This window comes from Lacerta agilis, chromosome 10 (assembly GCF_009819535.1).
Source record: "Lacerta agilis isolate rLacAgi1 chromosome 10, rLacAgi1.pri, whole genome shotgun sequence".
In the NCBI taxonomy this organism is placed as follows: domain Eukaryota; kingdom Metazoa; phylum Chordata; class Lepidosauria; order Squamata; family Lacertidae; genus Lacerta; species Lacerta agilis.
Window position 1 is genome coordinate 63732382 of NC_046321.1, and position 22335 is coordinate 63754716.

The 22335-nt window shown below is 42.1% G+C and overlaps 2 protein-coding genes across 11 annotated transcripts in view; one reads left to right on the top strand and one right to left on the bottom strand.

Annotated features, from left to right (window-relative positions):
• Window positions 1-2537, top strand: part of ATXN7L1 (ataxin 7 like 1) — a 91781-nt gene extending 89244 nt beyond the window's left edge. For 8 of the 10 annotated variants that reach the window (XM_033161419.1, XM_033161421.1, XM_033161423.1 and 5 more), the window contains one exon: window positions 681-2537. In XM_033161419.1, the coding sequence (XP_033017310.1) occupies window positions 681-722 (42 nt within the window). In that variant the 3' untranslated portion in view covers window positions 723-2537. The remainder of the gene's footprint in view (window positions 1-680) is intronic. The other 2 variants (XM_033161417.1, XM_033161420.1) reach the window with 1 other exon arrangement.
• A 1984-nt stretch (window positions 2538-4521) lies between these two features.
• On the bottom strand, window positions 4522-21982 carry RINT1 (RAD50 interactor 1). Its single transcript, XM_033162105.1, has 16 exons — window positions 21863-21982; window positions 19204-19283; window positions 18712-18779; window positions 17914-18109; window positions 16276-16517; window positions 15041-15214; window positions 14809-14961; window positions 13736-13892; window positions 12714-12824; window positions 12083-12308; window positions 10654-10791; window positions 8748-8947; window positions 8280-8494; window positions 6538-6718; window positions 6326-6444; window positions 4522-5624 (listed from the first exon to the last, which is right to left on the bottom strand). Exons 2-16 carry the CDS (start codon window positions 19255-19257, stop codon window positions 5399-5401), a joined length of 2460 nt encoding a protein of 819 aa, XP_033017996.1. The 5' UTR covers window positions 19258-19283; window positions 21863-21982; the 3' UTR covers window positions 4522-5398.
• Between the last annotated feature and the right edge of the window lie 353 nt (window positions 21983-22335).

Consider the following 22335-nt stretch of genomic DNA (forward strand, 5'->3'; position numbering starts at 1 on the left):
CCTGTGTCCCAGGGGAGGGGGGGTGACACTCCCCGGCCCCTCCCCCGCCGCCTGACACCCCGTCCATGCTGCTTTACGGACAGGGCAGCCCCACGAGCTGGTGAACGAGGGGCGGGTTGTGGGGCTACCCCGTCCGTAAAGAAGCATGGACGGGGCAGCCCCACAACCTGCCACTCGCTCGCCACGGGAGCAGCAGCGCCGGCCCGGATGCACTACGCATGCCCGGAAATTCCAGGCATGTGCAGTGTATCCGACGTGCGTTGTGACGCCCCGCCCCCAGGGAGGTGCCTCCGCTCCGCCGCCCCAGGCGGCAAAGAGGCTTCCTCCGCCACTGCACACATTTATAGCATTGTAAGTACTGTAATAATTTAATGCAGGTTTCTAAAAAGCCACTCATCGCTGTCTGGCAAGTCAGAATTCTGCCTAGCTAACTGTCAGGAAGGTTCTGTAAACTGGAAGTATGTTGGGTTCGGGGGTGATACCTATGACCTCTGGTTTGAGCATGAATTACTCAGTTTAGTGGGTTGCTGCAAAATGTGGGGTTCGTGCTGCAAAAGGACTACAAAACTTTGGCACCAGTTTGGAGGGTATCCCAAATTTGGGGGTTTGTAGTTAATTAAGTTCATGTAGTGGAGCAAAATGTTGCATTGTTTTACATTCAACTTTTATCTCTCTTTCAGAAGACGTTAAACCGGACTGGTAGGATAAGGACTCTTCCATAACAAGGAAAAGCAACCAGCCTATAATCTCTCTTGTTTTAGCAGCCCTGCTCTGGTTTCATATTTTATTTTCTGTCTCCTGCAGATTAAATTTACTTAAAATTTTTGGTGGGTTTTTTAAAAATGTTTTTAAATCTACATAAAACTGTGGCATATTTCAGTTCCTCAATAAACATCGGCCTCTGATCTGTGCAATCTGGTTTGATTCGGATTCAAGCTTTTAAAAGCAAATTGTTGCATTTCCCCCTTTTTGTTTCTTGCAACAAATGACAGCGGTGAACATTCCGAAATAATGCAATGTGTGGTTATATTATATTTAAAACACCCCTTCATTGTTTAAAATTTACAGTAACTTCTGTATTTATTATTTATTATTGTCCTAGTGCATTTCTCAGCAGTAGATAACAATTGTGTGGCCAGAAGTTTCACTGACGTCGTTCAGTGGTTTCAGTGTGCAGCACCTCTTGTTGATTATGGTATTCCTAATCTGCTCAATGTACTTAAGTGTTCAATCATTTTGTTCCCAGTGAGATTAATAGGAGCGCCATGTGAAAATTTCCTCACTTGTAGATGGAGGGCCACAAAGAATCTATACTACTGTTTTCTTTAATGAAACAATTCGTTCTTTGAAAAGACAGGAGCTGAGCATACTGAACTTGTATCAGTTAGAATTGCACTGACAATGTTTTACAGGAATTACTGCTTTAAAAATAAAAATAAAGGTAGATTTTGAAATCAGGAACTTAATAATACTACGGTACTGCAAAATTACTACAGAGCAGTTAATTTTTATTTCTACAGTGTTAAAAGTGCACTTAAATGCTGGTTTATTTACATCTCAAGGGGGTAGGAAGAAGCTTACTTTTTGGGGGGGGAGGAAGGCTTAAGGAAATTTTTAAAGCTTATACAATGTTTAACAATTGTAAACATGGCTAGGCCCTTTGGGGGGAAATTAGAAGATATTCTTAAAAGTAAAATTTTATAGTGTTAATTTTGTAATTTATGTTTTGCTATATTTGGGAAGTGACAGGAATAGTTTCATGAACAATATGAAACTTAGGAAAGTTTTAAGCAATGCTTATATTTTTCATGTACTTTTGAGTTTTGGTTTTATTGTACATTTCTTCAGACTGAAAAAAGTGTACATATCTTTGTTATTTTTGCACAATTTTTGTCTTCAGTTGTAGGAACAGAGCCTTGTTGACTTTTTTATTAAAAAAAAACTAATTTATTTTGTGTTGTATAACTGCAGGAGTTTTAAAATCTCAGTAAGAAAACACCATCTGATAAGTGAACTGCTGTTTTCTACTTCTAGAGGGGAAACGGGGATGGTGAGATTCTGTGGCTGCTTCTGAGAATTAATGCCACTGAGTGACCGAAGGAACAATTCAGCCGTGTTAAGAATTCCTTAGCTCTTAACATGCACCTGTTATGTAAGAAGCTGGACTGGGGAGAGTGTTCTTTGCTGCTTATCCTTTTATTTTCAGTGGCATCGGTCTGAAAGCATTTTGGAAACCAAGTAAAAACCTCCTACTTTTTTTATCCCCTGCATTTAAAAAAAAAATCACCAATTGATTTTATACGTGCTAAAATGTCCAGCCTGAAAAGTGAAATGCAGTTTTTTTATTTTAAAAATGGATTTGAACTGGACCAGCCTATAATGTATTATTAGTGTAGCACTCATTCAACAGTTGCTTTTCTTTCTTCTTCCTCCCACCTTTGTCTGAAGACTTTGTGATTCGTTTCCAGCAATAGAGGCTCAGAAGCTTTGGTTGTTTCACATACGCAATGCATAGGCCCTTCAGCCATATTAAAAAACAAAACAAAAGCGACTTGGATAACTTGTATGCCTTCTTTTGTATCAATGTTAACAATTGTACATAGTGCTGATCAACCTTTGTAGAGAATAGTTTATACAGCATATTCTATTACTGCTGATTCTCAGTGAACTATTGTTTGAAAGAAAAAAAGAAAATTTTCTATTTACACCTTATATTTTGTTATGCTGTTGGCCCATGGCACTTTAACAAAACTCTGTGGGTTTTGCATAGCTGGTCAGTCATGGGGAATATTAACTGTTGCACAGAAATGACTTTGCACCTCCTGTATTGTGCTTTCCTACTACAGATTTTAGAATCTTTTTCCAGAAGACTTTTGAAGAAAGCATGTCCAATCATTCTAAAAGAAAATGCCATATGTGTACAGTCAGTTTCTTTTCTACAAACCCATATTTTGTAACACTAAGTATTTTCATTCTTTGTTCTGCACCTTTTATGTATTAGCAGTATCAGAAAGAGCCCATTCCATGCTTGTGAAAATTGTGTCGGAAGTAAGGTGTAAATAATAAAACTTTATGGCTTACAGTTTTGGAAAAAAAAGAACAAACATGTATCTGACTGATACTGCCACAGTTCAACACCAGGCCTGGAGATATTCTCTAGTGAGCGATTGTATTTCTTTTGTTTTGGGGTTTCATTTTGTTTTTGCTTTATTATTATTATTATTATTTTTTGTAACATGGCTTTGTAAATAAAATAATTTATATGTTTGTAAGAAATAGGTGAAGCGTTTTTATTAGCTTTTGAAGGAAGGTTACCTTTGGGAAACTTTTCTCTCTTTGCTTCACGCAGCATCAACTTGAGTGCTTCTGTTACCTCATTTTGTCTCAGTTGTAAATACAATACAATCACTTGGGATTGGGGTTCACTTAAAAATGTCACCATTGATCCAGCAAGGTCCAACCCACATGAAGAAGTAGGTCCCCTTTCTACTTAAGAGGCGGTGGCTGCTGGGATAGGCGCGTTGGGGTATGGGGAGTCCACAATTCATAGCTTGTTCAGATGGTTCTGGCCCCAAGATGGAGAATTTCAAGCTCAGGAGCAGGTGGTACATTCACTGATCAAGTGCTTTGGTCTCTTTGTGGTAGACTCAGAGACACCTTAGTCAAGAGTGGTGCTCTTGTCTATATCCTTAATGTTAGGACCTGCTCCATTTTGAAGAAGGGAACACACACAACGTTACTTATGCCATCGCACAGACTCAAGAAAACAATAGGAAAGCAAAAGCTATATATACCTTGTTCTTAGCCAACCATCTTTAGAGACACTTGGCTAGAGAGGAGTGCTGTAATTTTCATCCTTTAAACCAGTGGTGTCCAAACTTTTTTCAAAGAGGGTCAGATTTGATGAAGTGAAGGACCATGAGGGCGACCAAAGGACCAACCTAAGTTGTTGACCTTTTTTAGGATTGAAGTTGTTGAGGTTTTTTTTAGGATTTTACCCCAGGAAATAAACTGCCACAGGGGCCTGATTAAACCAACTGGCGGGCCGGATTAGGCCCCCAATGACTTTGGACTTAACTGCTTTAAACTAAGATCATTGGTTTATTAAAGACCACCTCTGTACCCAAGGAAATACTGATATTTACATGCTGCAGTCTTTCCGAAGACTCAAGAGTCGGCCTCTAAGAGACTTTTACCACAAATCCCCCCCCCCAAATCCATACCAGCCAATTATTCTCACAACCCAGTTCAGCTATTGTGGCAAATCCTCTTTTGTAAATCGCTTTGAAGTTTGGGCAAGACTTATACACAAGGCACCCTCTCAGACCAACTTCGCCACTGGCTCCCAATCTTCACCAGATAATTATCAATACTGCACTATTCATGATCTCCCACGGTCTTTAGCTGGGCCACCTATATCTTGACACCACTCCTTTTTAATTTCTCCAGCCTTTGCTTTCCCCTCTTTTAACCCAGGCCTGTAGCAACCCCCCCCCCCAGCCCAATTTTTCAACAAACAAATAATTAAACAGTTGTCTACTTGCTCTTCATCAGGGAAAATGCAGAATCTCAGTCCTCAGCAACAGGGGATGTCGACAGGAACAACAGCCCAGGAAGGCAAAAAGACAAACCAGTTTCTCAAGTTCTCTCTGGCTGATCTTCAGTTTGATTAGGGCTGCAGCTGTTTCAGAGTGCTCTAGACTTCCAGACGAAGGCATAGAAATCACAGAAAATGCTGCAAACCACTGTAAGCCCCTAGTGTTGATAGCGGACCACTGCAATATGTCTGGCGTTAACAGCTCAGAGCCCTTGCAAAGAGTTGTTGGAAAACCCTAACAACAATCCAGCCAAACCTACAGTATTTTGTGTGAACAGCCAACAAGGGGAAGCAACTCAGGTAAGCTCATAAAATGCAGTTCCCACAAACTCCTAGAAGGATCCTAGAATAGAATCACAGAATTGTAGAGTTCAAAGGGAGCACAAAGATCATCTAGTCCAACCCTTTTGCCCTATGTGGGGCCCCAATCCACAACCTTTAGATTAAGAGACACACACTCTTAATATGTTCCTGTAAGGGGCTTGTTGCTTGTGTACAGGGGATGCATTGGAATATGCCCTGTAATGAAAATAACTTAACTTGATTACCACAGAAAGTCAGCCGAGAAAACTCTATTTGTTGCACTGGTGTTAGACAAGAATATATTCCAGCTGAACATATTGTTCACTTATAATACTTACTGAACTGTACCCAACACGAAATTGTATTTTTGAAACTGACATGTATACAGCTCTTTCATCTTCGCTGAAAAGATTAGTTTAGCACAGAGAAAACTAAGAGCATTGATAAAGTTGGCTTTGTTTCTCACCGAATGCAACAGTGATCGATCTCTCTATTTGCTTATTTCCCAGTGTTAGGCCAGTGTGTTCTCAAATTAAGAAGAATCTCAACATCTTGCTGAGCTAACTTGTAAATTCCAAGTTCATTTAATGCTGCCATTGCTGTGGGCTGACTTGAATTCAGGATGATGGTTTCAGTTCTGTTTTCAGTGGCTGAGTGAAGCACATCCTTTAAAAGCAGGGCTGAGCCAACATTTAAATTCAGCACAATACAGGCCTCCTTTATGCTGCAAAAGAAAACAAGTCCTCATTTCAGAACAGGGGGAAACCTAGAGAGCTATGCAAACGCTTGGAGGGGAACGTTAGGCTTGTTGCTTATACAGCAGCTCACCCTGCCACATGACAAACCACATTTAAAACAGAAAAATCGGAACAACAGATCTCCATGCTATATCAGCTTTATTCCCTTTAAGTGACAAATATCTCACTAAATACCTCAGCCTGTAAACGGTAAGTTCACCTTTTTGTACAAAACGGGGGAGGGAACCCAGGCTTGCAGAAGTTATGTTATTTAACTACTGTCTTCCAGTTAATTAGGCAAGGACCACAATCTTACGCTTTTACGCCTTAAACTTGTCCCATAATTATTCCCCAGTAGTGATGTAAAACTATTAAGCAGTGGTCTTTGTATACTTGCTTATCTAACTAACTAACTGCCTTACACCTGTAGATCTCATGGTGGTTCACAGCATAAAATTGCAATATAACCAACCCTACTGCAAATGCTAGCAGAAGTCGACATTTTTATTAAAACTCTTAAAAGGGATGAATCTCTCTCTCTCTCTCTCTCATACCCTTTCTCAGAAAAGTGTTCATAACAAAAGGGTAGGAGAAAGAGGTTCCTTGCAATTCCTTCTCTATTCTCCCCCCCAAAATATATATATATAAGTTTTGAAGTAAACTAGAAAGTGAGATACGCTTTACTCACTGTTTGAAATAATTCTCTGGCCGCTTGCAGTAATGTGAGAACAAAGGGAAAAGATTCCTGGTCATGTCGAACTGCAGCTGCGCTGCTCCTCCTTCATTAAAGTGATTGGCCAGAATTATCTGTACACAGCATACAAAGAACAGGCAGGATATAGTGAACATTTCTGGCGTGATTTATCATTACGGCCCTAGTCACCCAGGACAGACACTTACTTCCTGATAGATAAACAAGTCCACCTTCTCTGCAAGCATTTGCCAGAAGATTTTGAACAACGAGTAGCAAAGCTGCTGCTCTAGTTGTAGGAGCTGGTCTCTCAAGGTCATTAGGAGTGGGCAGGCAGTGGCTGACAAAGACATCACGGCCTGTTCTGACTGGGAGGGCAAAGACAGCCACCTGGAAGAAACAGAAAATCATCATTGCAAAGGAAAGCTTCTAACAGCACCCAAGTTTGCTTGGGAGTTTACAAAACATTTCATAAAATCTGTTTCCGTTTGCGATTCCCGATGAGCCCGTTATCTTGACAGATGGGGACGAAGACCACATCTAGCTCAATGGCAGAGCCCAGCTTCCATCCCTGACATTCCAGTTCAAAGCTCTCAAGGAGTAGAGAGTCCAGACACACACCTGTTAATGTCTAGGAGACACTACCAGTACATTGTCTTTGCATTTTGCCACTGGCGTTAGGAATCTCTCTCCATTGCACAGGGATGGTGAACCTGTGATGTTGCTGGAGTCCAACTCCCATTGGCCCCAGTTAGGATACCTAATGGGCCAGAGATGATGGGAACGCAGCAACATCATCCTTGCCAGCAGGGTGGGGCAAGGGGGAAGGAATGTATTTTAATACACATATTACTAGATCCCAAAACCACAGTGACTAGTATCCATTCTGGATAGCTCAGTTGGTTAGAGCGTGGTGCTGATAATGCCAAGGTTGCAGGTTCGATCCTGGTATGGGACAGCTGCATATTCCTGCATTGCAGCGGGTTGGACTAGATGATCCTCAGGGGTCCCTTCAAACTCTGTGATATGATATGATATGATATACGATAAAACAAAGTGGAATTATAGTGGACTCTTAAAATAAAAACAAACATGGCTTTATTTAACCATCTTGAACATTAAGACAGTTTTTGGAAGCAATTCTGTGTTCCAAAGCTGTAACACTACTGGGTTAATCCACACAACTACTTTGGAACTGGAAGAATTACTCTAATCTCTCTTCCCCCACCCCCGAATATTCAGGTGACAAAACTGGGTTCTCTAAATGGCAGAAATTGTTACTGCATCCTGAAGACACAAGTGTTTTTCATGGCACGTTAAAACAGCCGATTTATTTATCAATCTCACAACAAGCACAGAATATAATTTCTTGGTGACTGTTCTCCCTCAAAATAGTCATCCAGATCGTTCCTTTCAGATGCATTCTGCAGGATCAGGTTTTATAAAACAAGGTAATGGCATACAGTATTGTGGGAAGAAGAATGCAGGCTATTGTTGTTGTTGTTCAGTCGTTCAGTCGTGTCCGACTCTTCGTGACCCCATGGACCAGAGCACGCCAGGCACGCCTATCCTTCACTGCCTCTCGCAGTTTGGCCAAACTCATGTTAGTAGCTTCGAGAACACTGTCCAACCATCTCATCCTCTGTCGTCCCCTTCTCCTTGTGCCCTCCATCTTTCCCAACATCAGGGTCTTTTCCAGGGAGTCTTCTCTTCTCATGAGGTGGCCAAAGTACTGGAGCCTCAACTTCAGGATCTGTCCTTCCAGTGAGCACTCAGGGCTGATTTCTTTAACAATGGATAGGTTTGATCTTCTTGCAGTCCATGGGACTCTCAAGAGTCTCCTCCAGCACCATAATTCAAAAGCATCAATGCAGGCTATACATTTTCTAAATTCCCCTTCCCTCCCTTCCAAACTGTACACAAATTAAAATGCGTTCAACCAAGTTATTACCTTTCCTTTTTGTACATCCTGGCGGCATCTTTAACTTCTCTGAAGACATGGTCAACCTGACGAGTCAGCATGTCATGCTTCAGTCGCTCCAGGAGGTTGATCATGTCGTCAAATACGGAGCTTTCCATAGAAGCCAGTTGTCCCAGCTGCAGCTTATTGAGGGCACTGCTATCAGCACAAACTTCCAGCGCCGACTGCTGAAGCTGCAAAAAGAACTAGACAGACATGAAGACCCTGCTGTATGCACTGCTGCCCAAAAATTTTATACATTTGAGGGTTGCTGGAGCATGGGTACCTCCCAACAATGTATCGCAATCTGATCCCCTGTACTGAATTCTACCAGTGCAAGTGAAAGGCAATTCTATACTGTGAAGAAATAGGGGTGGTTGTGCAACAAAATACGTTTAAAATTAAGTTTTGACAATCCACAAAGAGCAACTGTAGATATGTAAAACGATCATCACTTACGACGTTGTCCGCCCAATCTGCCAGGACTGTCGCTATGTAGTTCACAGCGTTGAGGATGGCGCAGTAGCGAAAGGCTAAAGGCACTCTGGTCTCTTCCTTCATAACTTGAGTTAGCCGTATCCTGAAATCATCCACCAGCTCCTTCTGCAACTCTAGGAACTGCAGCTTTCGAGCAGCTGCAGGAAGGTGCTTATACCTATCTATGCAGAACACATTACAAGGAATTTGGTAAATTATTTCATATTTTTAAAGGCTCTCTTTTGTTACCGTCCAAGATTTCATCACAGACTTAACTGGCCCTGTTTCGGGAATGGGAATGGCGTTGCAAAAAGTTGTTTATTAATGTGCTCAATGCTTCGCACTATGGCATTTAACACTTTTGCCTCCTTTTCATAGTCTCTGCTGTCCCACAGAAAGAGCATTTTTAATGGATACAAGACAGGCTGGGAACTTGTTCCGTAGACACACAAAAGGCCACGTTTCATTCCCCTAATGGCATATGTCTGTTGTTCTACGCCACTGTGGCTCAACACTGGCTGCTAACTAACTTAATAAAATAGGGGTATCAACCTAAAACACACTAGGCTGGATCGAGAGGAAGTTAGCCATCGAGGTTTCAATGGACCTGAAGTTAACAATGACTAACTTTCCCCCAATGATTTCAGCAGGCCTAAGCATGAAATACTACACACAGTTGAGTGGGCGTCAACTCAGTGGGATATGCATAAGATAATGATGGAAAGGGCAATTAACTTCCTCTGAATTAACTCCACTGATGCTGCTCCAAAAGCATAAGACACCTGCTTAGCGTACACCAGGGGCGTAGGAAGTGGGGGGCGCAGGGGGTGTTTCGCCCCGTGTGCCACTCTGGGGGGGTGACAAGATGGCCCCTGCCTCCCCCCAGCTATAGAGTGGCCGAGGGCACGGTGTCCATACGGGCTGCCGCGCGTGCACACTCCGTCCATACGGGCTGCCACACATGCACACTCCGTATGGGTTGCCACACCCCAGGTGCCGGAGAGGGTTCCTCCGCCACTGCCATACACTCAAAATCCATCTATATATATATAAAACGCAAGTGTCTCTGCATCCAGTCCCTGTGTCTCTGGGTTTGCGCTACTGAGCATGTGCCCCACGGACACAGGGATTGGAGCAGAGAGATCGGGCCGGGAGCAGCGGCAGCAGTTGAAGCGGCAGTTGAAATGGAACGCTGGCGCTCCAGAGGCTGAAGGGAGGCCGAGAAGGGAGGCCACGCTGCCACTCTCGCCGCTGGGCAGAAGGAGGAGGGTGGGGGGGCGAAGCCTCCCGGGAGATGATGCCGCCGCCTCACCCCCCTCGCTTCCCCCCCCCACCGCCCCACACTCCGAAAGGGGCTGGGAGCCCCACACATCCGGAAGGAAACCTGTTCTACAGGAACAATAAAAGGAAACATGCCGTCATTTCTCCCTCAGGAATCTTAACACCATGTAGGGAGCGCATGGTTTGCCCTGCTCCCTGCACTTCAGGACCTTGGGTTTTGTGTCAGAAATGTTCTAGCGCCCGTTATTTTAACGGGTTTAAACCACTAGTACTATAATATTAGCAATGTTTGGTATCTTTTAGGTTTCTGAGCATTCTTGGGTTGTTTTTCTTTTCTAAAGGTACATTCTCCTAGCAGTAATTGCCCAACATATCCATGCTGTTAGTATCAACAGTGCTATGACTACCTTGTGAATTATTCACTGATGGAAAGAACAAACAGAAACTACACTGATTTGTTCCAATGCAAATGCAATTCCAATTTCCAACTCTTATTCCTTTGGTGACAACTGTAGCCACTGATAGGATGTTGATCTCCTTGTTGATTGCGTTACAGTTCTTGAATTATTCAAGAACCAAAGCCCAATGCCAGAAATGTTATAATTACCTGTGATAACCAGCAGCAGAGTCATAAAAGTTTCAGCACAGTCTGGGACTTTCATTTCATCTACATCTGTAATGTCTTTATACTGAGATATCCAGGCAGCTTCAGATGAAAGCATCGAGTCCATCTTCTGAAGAGCAACTGCCAGGCACATAAAACCAATGAAGAACTTAAATATTAAAATAGTTACCTTAGTTAAAATAGAATAACTTAATTACATGATTATTACAAATTTTATTTCACGAGGGAAACAAATTGTTCCTTTTTAAAATGAAACTTGGGATGGGAAAAACATATCAAATATGGCAATTTCAAATCAAAGTTAAGATGCTGCTTCAACTAAAGGAGTTAACTGAACGAACCTTAGTAACGGCTAAAACCACCAATATGAACCCAGTAAGAGAGCACGTTTATCAATAACACCCTGGAATCAGATGAGTTCTCTTATACCAACAGTTAAAATCCCTTACAGAACTGACAAACACTATTATCTTTATGCAAGTATTGGCCAAAGTAAAGCTTAACACTTGCTAGTGCCACATTTTTACAGTTGTTTATTTGAATTTCATAGGTTTTACAAACTCAATTTCTTATTGACCTGATCTTCAATTTTACGATAAACTGTAGTAAGGGGGTAATTAGCAATAATACATCCTTTTCCAGGTTGCTTTTGCTATTGTGGTTTCTTCTCTACTTTAAAGTCTCCTGAACAATAAAAGGAACAAGAACAATAGCAAAGAGAGTACTATTCAAGCAGAAATAGGAAGATGGATCTGACATGGAAAGCAAATATGCACCAGCTGCCTGATCTCTGGTGGTACAGTCTGTTCTTGCCTCTACTTTCTTTGTCAGGGATTTGCTTTGCAGTAGATAAAAAGCTCTGAAGAGCTCAGATGTTACAGCAGTGAGCCTTTGGCAAGCTCAGCCATCTCCTAGAAGCATTTCTCAATAGTCTCAATGGCTAAAAATCCAGCAGACTCTGCCTTAATTCATGGATATTGGCATCTTAACCCTCTCCCAGTAAAGTTGGTTCTACCATGCTATGTTTGACAACTAATATTCCTGGGATAGTCCTCTAGCGGCTATCAAGTAGGCCTCCTGATTAGGAAACCAGGCTATATCCTCTGCTGTGCATCAGGATTATTATCAGACAGATCTATATACCTCTCCCCCACCAAAAGCCTGACATCTTTAGGAGCAGCAGCACGGACTGTGTTTCTTACAATCATGGGCCTCTGCAGAAAAATACGTACACCGTAAATTCTATCCCAAATGCAAACATTTAGAGCACAACTCAAATTCCAAGACTTGTTCAGATTTAAAACAGTTATTCCCCCCAAGGTAGGGGAGTTTGGAATGGTCCCCCTCCCCAGACACCCAATTTCTTCAGGACTGGTTTTTAACCAAGTCAGATCTCCCCATAGCATCTTACATTTTCTTTCCACAGTTAACCATCTTTGAAAACAGGTTTCTTCTGACAGAATGTGCATGCAGCTGGGGAAGCTGCTGAGATACCCATGAACGCTGTGCAGCTCTCTCTCAAACAGAAGTACCTCATCCACCAGGTGACAAAAGAGGTTGTCGTCATACAACAAGCAAGGGATATCAGCAGCCAGCTTCTCAAGGATCAGCATCACCAAAGCTCGGGAAAATTCCATCTTAAGAAGAAACGAAGAGATTAATTCAGATGACAACTGCATTTGTATCAGAAATGGTTAAACTTCAGGCTGGTGGAATCTACTTTAAAAAAAAAAATCAATGCCCCACCACCCATGTGCAAAAGAGACACATTTAGAATTAAAAAATCCTAAACCTAGAACATTTTCTCACAGTCCTTTCAACTTGAGTATCCTGCCCCCCCCCATCTTTCTTAATTTCAGTAGTCTGCATGTGTCACTTTCTTGCTGCTGCCAATAATCAATTGGGTGTCAGAAATCCTTGCTGATCAACTAGAAAACACCCAGTGATCGTAACAGTTGTTTCCAGTCAATCTTCTGCCCATCCTGTGCTGGATGTATAATTTCATGGTTATCAGTGTGTCAAGAATATACAGAGATGCTTACCTTTGCATTCACCGATACACCTGCCTTGTCCAACGCTGGTTGGATTTTGTCTTCAAGAAACTTAGCATGATTTCCTATCCACATGAGTACCTGGGTTAGGTACCATTCAGGCTTTTGAGAAAGGAGAAGAATTCACAGTATCGGTTGTTAGGTCAAAGATACAACCTACTTTGTCTGATCATAGCATCGTACATCACCGTAGTCTGTTGGCCCAATTCCCCTCTAGCAGCCCTTGCCACTGCTTTTTATATTCCCAGAAATTAAGTGGTTTGTGCTTGGCAAGGGAAGTGCTTAACCAAAGAGAGTTTGATAAGCAGAACACGTGCTTGCTATAGGTGTGTGCTGCGGTACAGACAAGAATTTCCTTAAAAGATATAGGAAACAGACTACCCGAGTCACAGGCCAACAGAAGGGATATAAACAATGAACTCTTGTGCACTTTGTTGTTTTTGTTGCAACAGACCAACACAGCTACCTTTCTGGAAACTGGGAGAATGGAGTACATTGGAAATCAAGGCAAAGCAGCAAAAACCTAGATCAAGTTAGTCCAGTGTGTTTATAAGATGTCTAGAGTTCACTTAAAGTTGTTACTAAAATCTGGCGTTATTTCGTACATTTCAAAAGATGCACAAAATGCCAAATACATGCCAATCTTCCCAATGTAATGCAGGAAGAGGTTTACTTCTGACTGATAAGACGCTGTCTGCATATCTTTTGCTGTTGCAGCTGTGCGAGTTAAAAGAGCAAGAGCCGGGATGGGGAAGTTGTGGCCTGTTGCAATGCATGTTGGACTACAACTCCCATCGTCCCTGACCATTAGCCATGCTGACTGGGGAGTTGGGAGTCCAGCAACATCTAGAGTGGTAAAGGTTGTATTTTAAATGAAGGCTGAAAATGGGTGGAAGGACTAGTAAATTTTGAGAGGCACATATGCACATCCCATTCCACCCCCACCTTCCTTCATATATCCTTTTAGAAGGCTCTATTTAAGACAATGATTTTGTACAATGCCATCACCCTACCTTGCTCAGCACATTTGTTTGTCTGTTTCCTGTGAAATGATACTTGAATCTTTTCTGAAGAGGAGCCAGCATGATCTGCATAGGTAGTATGATAGGTGGAGATGGGGGAAGAATGTATTTTTCTGGAAGCTGTTTTGGTTTGGTTAATAGTTCATCTCTGAGATTTTTAAGAGTCAAAGTTAAACGTCTTATTGATACAGATACAGGCATATAGATCTCTGGACCATATCCTAAGTGAGAAAAATGTTGGAAGGGATCATGATAAGCAGGCAGAGTAGTGTGATCTTCAGTGAGGTAGCACATGCTCTGACTGGCTATGTAGTTCTGAGGGAGGTTTCCCTCTGTACGTCTGGTTGTACATCTCCCTATCTACAGGGTACAAAATGAAAGACAAAGCCTCTCTCTTCACTCCTCCTCAAATTATACCCTGTTTTTGTTCAGTTTGCTCAGCAAAGTGTCATCAGGGCTTATTTCTCTGGACTCCATTTGCATTATTAAGTCACTTTGCTAACACAAGAAGCCCTGATTTATATTAGCTACAGCTCACCTGCCCCATATCCCATAGAGGATCCCCATAACCCTCAGGAACCACTTTACAGGGAGGTCAACAGTGTACACTGTGTAATAAATAAAATCCCAATGTAGAAATGAAACTCTGCTCAAACTTCTCTTGGCCCAAACTTTAAAAAATAAACACAGAATTCTTGACTTCTGACAATTTGGTTGGATTCATAACAAGTTAATCACACTACGAGACTTAGACATGACTAATTTTTGACTCTTGATTCTGATGGGACCAAACTTGGTCTGGATCCCATCCTTAATGTCTGCATCTTGATCTGCAGTTGCAAGGCGGTGGCAATTCATATCTCCGTGTTGTGAAAATCTTCACCTGCTGATTTCTGCAGATCAAGGCACAAGAGCATGGCAGTCCGCTTTGTTTTGTTTTCCCGGTTAGTGGCAAAATTAGCATGCCATAATAATTCATTTAGCACAAGGTAATCTACACTACTTTGGAGCTTATGCATATGCCCACTGGGAAAGGAACAGCGTTATGGTTTTTCCAAGGATACGAAGTTTGTAGTTTCAGAAGCTGAGAAAAGAGTGTCTCAAAGTTCGTGAATATCTCTTGGGTGTTGGCTGGCGCTGTAGCCAAGCCGAATGGCTGGGATTGTGTTGGTCCAACAAATGGCCAATGAAGATGATTTAAAGTCTCCTCAAAATCACTGCAATAGAAGAACATATAAAAATTACTCTGATTTAGTAATGCAAAACAAAACTGAAAGAATTATTTCATATTCCTACCTTGACAATTTATCCTTCAGGATCTTGTGCCAGAATTGAACAGTAGATCTTACAAAAGTAAGAAGATGAGAACAAGATGACTCCCGAAGCTTGATATCAACTTCAGCCATAGATGCTAGAGTTGTAGCAGCCTCTGGCACGTTGTTAGTCATGAGATATTGCTGAATGTTGTCGCTAGAAAAAGAAAAAAGTGAGCAGGCTAATGTGAAAAGATCTTGCTTGATTTTACAATTATTTATGAAGTGCTTAATATTACAGTTGCTGGTGCGAGCCTTATCAGATGGCCAACTGACATGTTTGTAGACAGAGGAGTTGAACAAATACTACTACAAAATTGCACTTAAAATCATGTAAAGAAATCTAAGTCTTAGAAATCTGTCTGAACCCTCTCACCAAAACAATGGAACAGAAAAGTTAATATCCACCAACAGGATCTGCAGGGATTAGCAGGTATCAGTGCTCATCTCCATGCTGTAAGAAACTTCAACTGCTGATTTCTGCATATCAGGACACCAAGAGATTATCAGGCTAACAACGTTAAAAACCTCAACCTAAGACACATGGCAAGCTATCTGAATAAACTATAAAAATTCAGATGCGCCACAACATCTATTAACTATTTTGATTATCTTGCCCCACGCAACTGAAGGCCCCCACATATTCTTACTTGGTTGTGTAGGAAATTAATTTTTACAATGCATATGGAGATTTTAATTATTTAAACCAAATAAACCTAGAACGTGTTAACCATTTATAGCTTGTTCAAAGAAGCTTGCAAACTAAAAAAAAGTCTACACACATGCACAAAAATACCTAAATAAAACAATGGACCCATAGCTACGATCCTTTTGGATGAGGAGTAGCATAGCAAATGCGGAGCACATAACTCATCTGTTTGATCCAACACAGAGTCCTTTCAAAAACAAAAGAATTCTACCAATCAGCTATTTGGGAGGGAACAAAGGGCTCTTGATTCAGTCATATACCCTTTCGGCGTCACACAGTAACCAATAGGATTGCAACTTTAATTTTAAAGAGGGGGGCTCTATGTACCCTCTTTAAAGGTTTCAAGGCATGTATGTAATTACTATTATTATTATTATAGTTGCTTTATTAAAAAAAAGTATCAAAGCAAATTGGCAAGATATAATGCAACGCATAAAAACAATTTAAAATATTTAGAGACTCTAAATCTTTCATCATGCCCATAACATATAATGTGAGGTACTATTTACCTTAACTCCTCTATTTGTGAAATCCATTTTAAATAAGCCAGGTGCCTTTCAACTTCTTTTATTTGACTTATCAGTACACCGAGATCCTCCATCCATGGCTTGGATGTCATCAAGTGATTATTAATTGAATCGTACAACAGGCTTTCCTTCTCTAGAAGCTGATTGAAAGATTTTTTAGAGTCTTCTGCATTCTGTAAGGCCTTCTGAATTCTTTTGGGAACTTCAGACGAAACTGTAAGTACCTATATAAATATATGTTAAAGAGGCAACAGGCATCTGTACACTGTAGGACATTTCTATTATGTGGCAGAGGAAGACATATGTAGCTGATTTCGTCCAATTCAGACAAATAACTGAAACTAAGGCTTAAGACATAATAAGGGCAACATGGGATTTGATTGTACACAAACTGCTTCTCTCTTCTTGCCCTGGGAACAGGTAACAGCAAACCCAAAGAGAAAGGGATGGAGAGAACTTCATAAGGAAGAGGAAATAGGCAAGAGAAGCACACAATTTAACAGATCAATCCCTAAATCCTCATTTCAGTTGTAAGACTATACTAGACCTCATAGAATCATTTAGTCCAACCCCCTGCAATGAAGGAATGTTTTGTCCAACATGGGGCTCAAACCCACAACCCTGAAATTAAGAGCCTCATGCTCTACTGACTGAGTTAATCCCAGCTTCCTCATACCTCTGACCATCTATAACAGGGGTGTGGAGCCTGTGAATCTCCAGATGTTGCTAATCTTCCACACCCAACAGCCCAGCTAGCATGGCCAATGGTCAAAGCCAGTCTTGGCAACCACTCATGGTTTGTGTGGAGAGAAACAAACTAGAAGACTGGCTTGTTTCATCCATGGAGAAGCAATACAGGAATTTAATGTCAATGAGCGCTACCTATTTACAAAGAAACCTTAGGTTGTTTTAAAATATGGTTTAATATGACACGAGGACTAGGCCACTGTGTTCAGTGGAACCAACTCTCGTTTATGCATGAATAACCTGAACAACCTAAAACTGGAATGAAATGCAATTATGAAGTTGCTAAAAAATAAAAAACCCGACAGCATTTAAGTCTGCTTTGGACTCTGGCCAAATTTCCTCTAGTTCCCAAATCACCTCCCCTGAAACAAATCTAATTGGTTCATTCTTAATAGCATGTTCTCGTTTATGTAAGCTAAATAACTGTCACAAAAGAAGGAATATAGCAACTGTATTAAAGAAATGAAACCACAGAAGTAAACAAGGGGCTGATACCTACAGCATAGGAGATATAGAAAGCATGTATAAATGGAAAAACTACTGGTGAAGATGCAAATTGCAAAGAATGGTCTAACTGCATGGGCCCCCAACTAGTCAGCAGAATGGGATTGTGTCCATTCTGCATTCCATCCATGCATAGGACATGATGTTTCAATATGATCTATAACACGTGCAAGTCAAATTGTGCAACTGTTGTTCTTTTTAAATCCCTCCCAGATGTTGAAGGACAGATTGGGGCTGCATTCTTAAATATATTGAATTGTTATTCCCAATATGTGAACATGACATATCCCAAATATCAGTGATTATGCTCCCCATCCTTTGCACAAACAACACAGCTCAACGTTTGTAAACCAAACATATGCAACTCACCTGTTCTTCTAGCTTTGCTTTATTTTGTGACAGCTGTTCGATAAGTCCGCCAAGCTTGCTTAATGACTCATAGTCTGTTCCAACCTCCCTTTCCACAAATTCAGACACATAAAAAGGGATATCACAGGTCTCTGGGTCTCTAGGAATTCTCTCTTTTCTGCTGTCCAGGGCTTCCATCTTTGGATCACCTGCAGTACTGAGTTATAAAGGTTTGGGTTACCCTGTATGCAAAGCAAATGTGAAGTCCATTTGGAAAAAGATATATTAATTGAACTTCAGTTCAACAAAAATACTAATAGACAGAGGTGCGCAAATTTTATTAAATATGGAAATATAAGCTGGAAAATAGCTGAGTGGTTATTTTCTTCAGAATAGATTACTCCAGAGACATTTTTCCATGAGAAAAAGTATTACTGCAATGCCACAAAACTGGAATCTGCCCCTAGCCATACAGTATACCAGAACTATGCTTTTTGCATTTAATATAATGCAAATGCTTTGCTGTCCTTGTATGAAAAAAACCCTTTAAAACAACAACTCAAGACTTTTGCTGTTTGGAAAGTGATGGAGAAACAGCCTGAAAAGTGTGAGATGAACAAATGACTAATGGGCAGACATGTTAACACCCTGCAAGCAAATCAGGATAAATGCTCATTGCTATATAACCTCATCTCAAACAAATCAGTGATTTCTCAATAAGGAATGAACAGCATCTACCTACTGCAATGGCTTTGGGCATGCAAATCAGGATGAATGCTGAATAAATAGGTTGTCTGGAAGAGCTCTGAGAGTACCCACCATAGAAGTTGAGCTTCTTCAGAATCTTCTGTTTCTCCTCCTAGCCCTTCCTCTTTGTTGGTCTCCTGCTGAGATAAAGAGGCACAGTTTGAGTCCACCTCCTTTCTATATCAGCTTTCCGGAGCAATGAAACACTGTCTTTCAATATCCATTACATCTGCTTTCGGATGGGCAGACTGGAAATGCAAAAATACTGTAAGTATAAATACAGTGGTACCTCAGGTTACAAATACTTTTGAGTTACAGACTCCGCTAACCCAGAAGTAGTACCTCGGATTAAGAACTTTACCTCAAGATGAGAACAGAAATCGTGTGCTGGCGGCATGGTGGCAGTGGGAAGCCCCATTAGCTAAAGTGGTACCTCAGGTTAAGAACGGTTTCAGCTTAAGAATGGACCTCCGGAACGAATTAAGTTTGTAACCAGAGGTACCGCTGTATACATAAATCTAGAAAATAGATAGAGAAACAGTTAAAGAAAAAAAGTTCACTTGCCTCCTGAAGGTCCAAAGTTGCATCACTGTTCAAGAGTGGTTGCACCATCTCCATTGTAGTCCACTCTGAAGGGGTATTTTCTGCAGAAAAAATAATAATCTACATTTCAGAAAATTACAAACCAAGCAGCATAAATTGACACTAAGAAGTGTGCCAATATCAAACGATCTGCCTTTAAAATAGAGATTATATTGGATGTAATCACAAAATGCACCCAGTACACGAGAATCAGGCTCACTGAAACAAATGCATGTACCCATTAGAACTCAATGCCTATTAGCCCTGACGGCTATATGCTACCTCCACTGTCAGAGGCAAAATGCCTCTGAATATCAGTAGCGCAGAATGACACCTGGGAAGAATGCTATTGTGCTCAGGTCCTGCTTGAAGGCTTCCTATAGGCTGGCCACTTTGAAAACATGATGCTGGACTAGATGATTCACCAGGGCTCTTCTGATGTTTGTAATAGCAACTTCAAACTACTGTTCTTCTTAAGTTTTACCTTAATTTGTACTTCTTTCCTTGTCCACAACAGCAACATAAGAACAACAGGACTCTACCCAATAGTTGGACTCTAATCCATTGGATCTTTTGATTTTTCTTTTCCCCTAAGACAATCAAATTTATTGCTCTCCTGAACCTTCCTATTCTATTTTACAATCCCATTTCTTAGATGACAGACCTTTGTGCATAGTCTAGAATAGTCTTTTACATTTAATTTTTTTATTGTAATACAAAATCTTATCAATGTCTCTCTTAGCTGCACTTCACAGTAGATTACATCCACATGCAGAAAAATACACAACTCTGCCATCCGTTTCCTTTCCTGCAGGGTTTTCTTGTTTGGGAGATGCTCCGAGCGGCCATGAATCAAAAGCCTTCGCAACGCACGAGGAACAGATGCATTTGGATAACCGTATTTCATAACAGGTAGGTTAGCCATGTTAGTATGCCATAGTAAAAAAAAAAAAAAAAAAATTCCTTCCAGTAGCACCTTAGAGACCAACTAAGTTTGTTCTTGGTAACAAACTGGCCAATGCACAAGGGAAGCCTTTCAGCAGCTAACACAGCTGAATGAAACCTCCATGTCCACAGGCAGTATAACTTAACACACCAGACAACAGGAACAAATAAAGAACAAGATAACAAGGGCCTTTACATTCTGCCTAGAAGCATCTGGCTGGATGCTGCAGGAAGTGGGACCCCAGATTAGGTGGACTTCCATTTCCATTTGGCAGGACATCCGTTGGCATCCATCTGTATCGATAAACAACAGAAGAGTGTGCCATCAGGGGAGAAGTCAAACCGTTGTGGAGTTACGGCGCCTGCTGTGGCTGTAGAGTCCAGTACAGGAGAGACATGTTTTCTTCCATCTGGGGCAGATTAAGGCGTCCGCTTTCACTGTTACAGGTGTATCACGGTGATTCTTCTCCCTGCAGTCATTCCTCCTCTGGGCACTGTTGCGGATGCACAACCTGACTGCGGGTCTCCAGGCACCACGTGGCCACCGGCAAGGGATTCCCACACAGCGGGGTTGACGTTGCCAGCCTTCATGTCATGTTTACAGCTATCTCTGTAGGGCAGAGTTGGCCTGGTGTCTGAAGCACGTCCTCAGGGACTCTGCCATCTTCCATTCTTCACACTTGACCATGTTACGATGACAGCCCTGGCAATGTTGTTGTGGCCTTGTGGGGGTGTTGTAAGCCAAAAATAGCTTATCTCCTGAGTTTATGCCAATAAAACTCAGAAACGTGAGGAGTTAGGAGTCCAATGTTGTTTACTGCAAAGCAATAGGTTAGTCGGATCGTTCCACAATACTGCAACCCCGCCTGGTGGTCCAGGCAGTGGTATTTACAGTATAATGTTTCAAACAAAGCATTTCAATTTTCACCAATCATATACATCATCACCTCATTTCATGTTTAATACACATGCGCAATAAGCACTGGCAATTTCTGCTGATTAAGTTCTGATTCCCGCCGTGTTCTGTTACTTTGTGTTAGTGTGCATGTTGGGAACCTGTGTTACGTGTAGCCGTTGGCACCATGCAGCAACTTATGTTCTAGCTTTGAGCTGCATCTTTGTGATTCGCATATTAGCTGTATTTCTGCCCCATTGTGGGGGGGCCGGCAACTTGCAAAACCAGCAGTTTCATAAAGTAACAGGCTACCATAACTTCTCTATTAGAACAAAATAAAAAAAAATCTTTCCAGTAGCACCTTAGAGACCAACTGAGTTTGTTCTTGGTATAAGCTTTCGTGTGCATGCACACGAAAGCTTATACCAAGAACAAACTCAGTTGGTCTCTAAGGTGCTACTGGAAAGAATTTTTTTTATTTTGTTTTGACTATGGCAGACCAACACGGCTACCTACCTGTAACTTCTCTATTAGAAGCACACTCAATTGATTTACAGGGGTACACATTATCACATTTAGTGTGGCCCTTTGGGGCCACCACCACAGGTGCACCGCTCCGGCCGACCCCTCACAGCCTGCCCACCCACCGACCCCTCTGCCTCCCCCTGCCACATGTCCACCTTCCTCCCCACGACAACTAGGAAGGAGGAGGAGCCAAAGGAGTCCGGCCAGACGCGCTCCCCCCACCCCCCGGCTCTCTCAGCGACCTCCCTCCCCGTCGTCCCACCCCATGAAGCCCACCTGAAGAAGAGCCGTTGCTGGAGCCTCAAGCGCCACGCAGCCTCCGTCCCCTCAGAGGGGCGCGAAGGAGAACCGGGCTCAAGCCACGCCCACTCCGCCGCCTCCAGGTCGACGCGTCGGCAGCCCGTGACGTCGCGGAAGCAGCGCGAGAAAAAGGGGGAGGGGTCACGTGGCGCGGAGGCGCGCCGTTTAGACGCAAGAGATTCCGCCCCAGTGCGCCTGCGCAAGAAAGCGCTGTAAATAACTAGACCCGCGCCCGAACGCCGTGCTTCCGGGTTGGCTTTGGGGAAAAGCCAAATTCTCTGCGCTCGGATTGGAGCGGGGAAAAGTTACAAATTGTCGGCGTGTTCCAGCGTAGCTGTGACTGGGCAGCCAAAAATGCTGCATCGCCCCGCCCCGCCCCAGTATAGAATCATATACTGCCAAGGGACCACGAGAGTCATCTAGGGGCTCGAACCTGCAACCCTGGGATT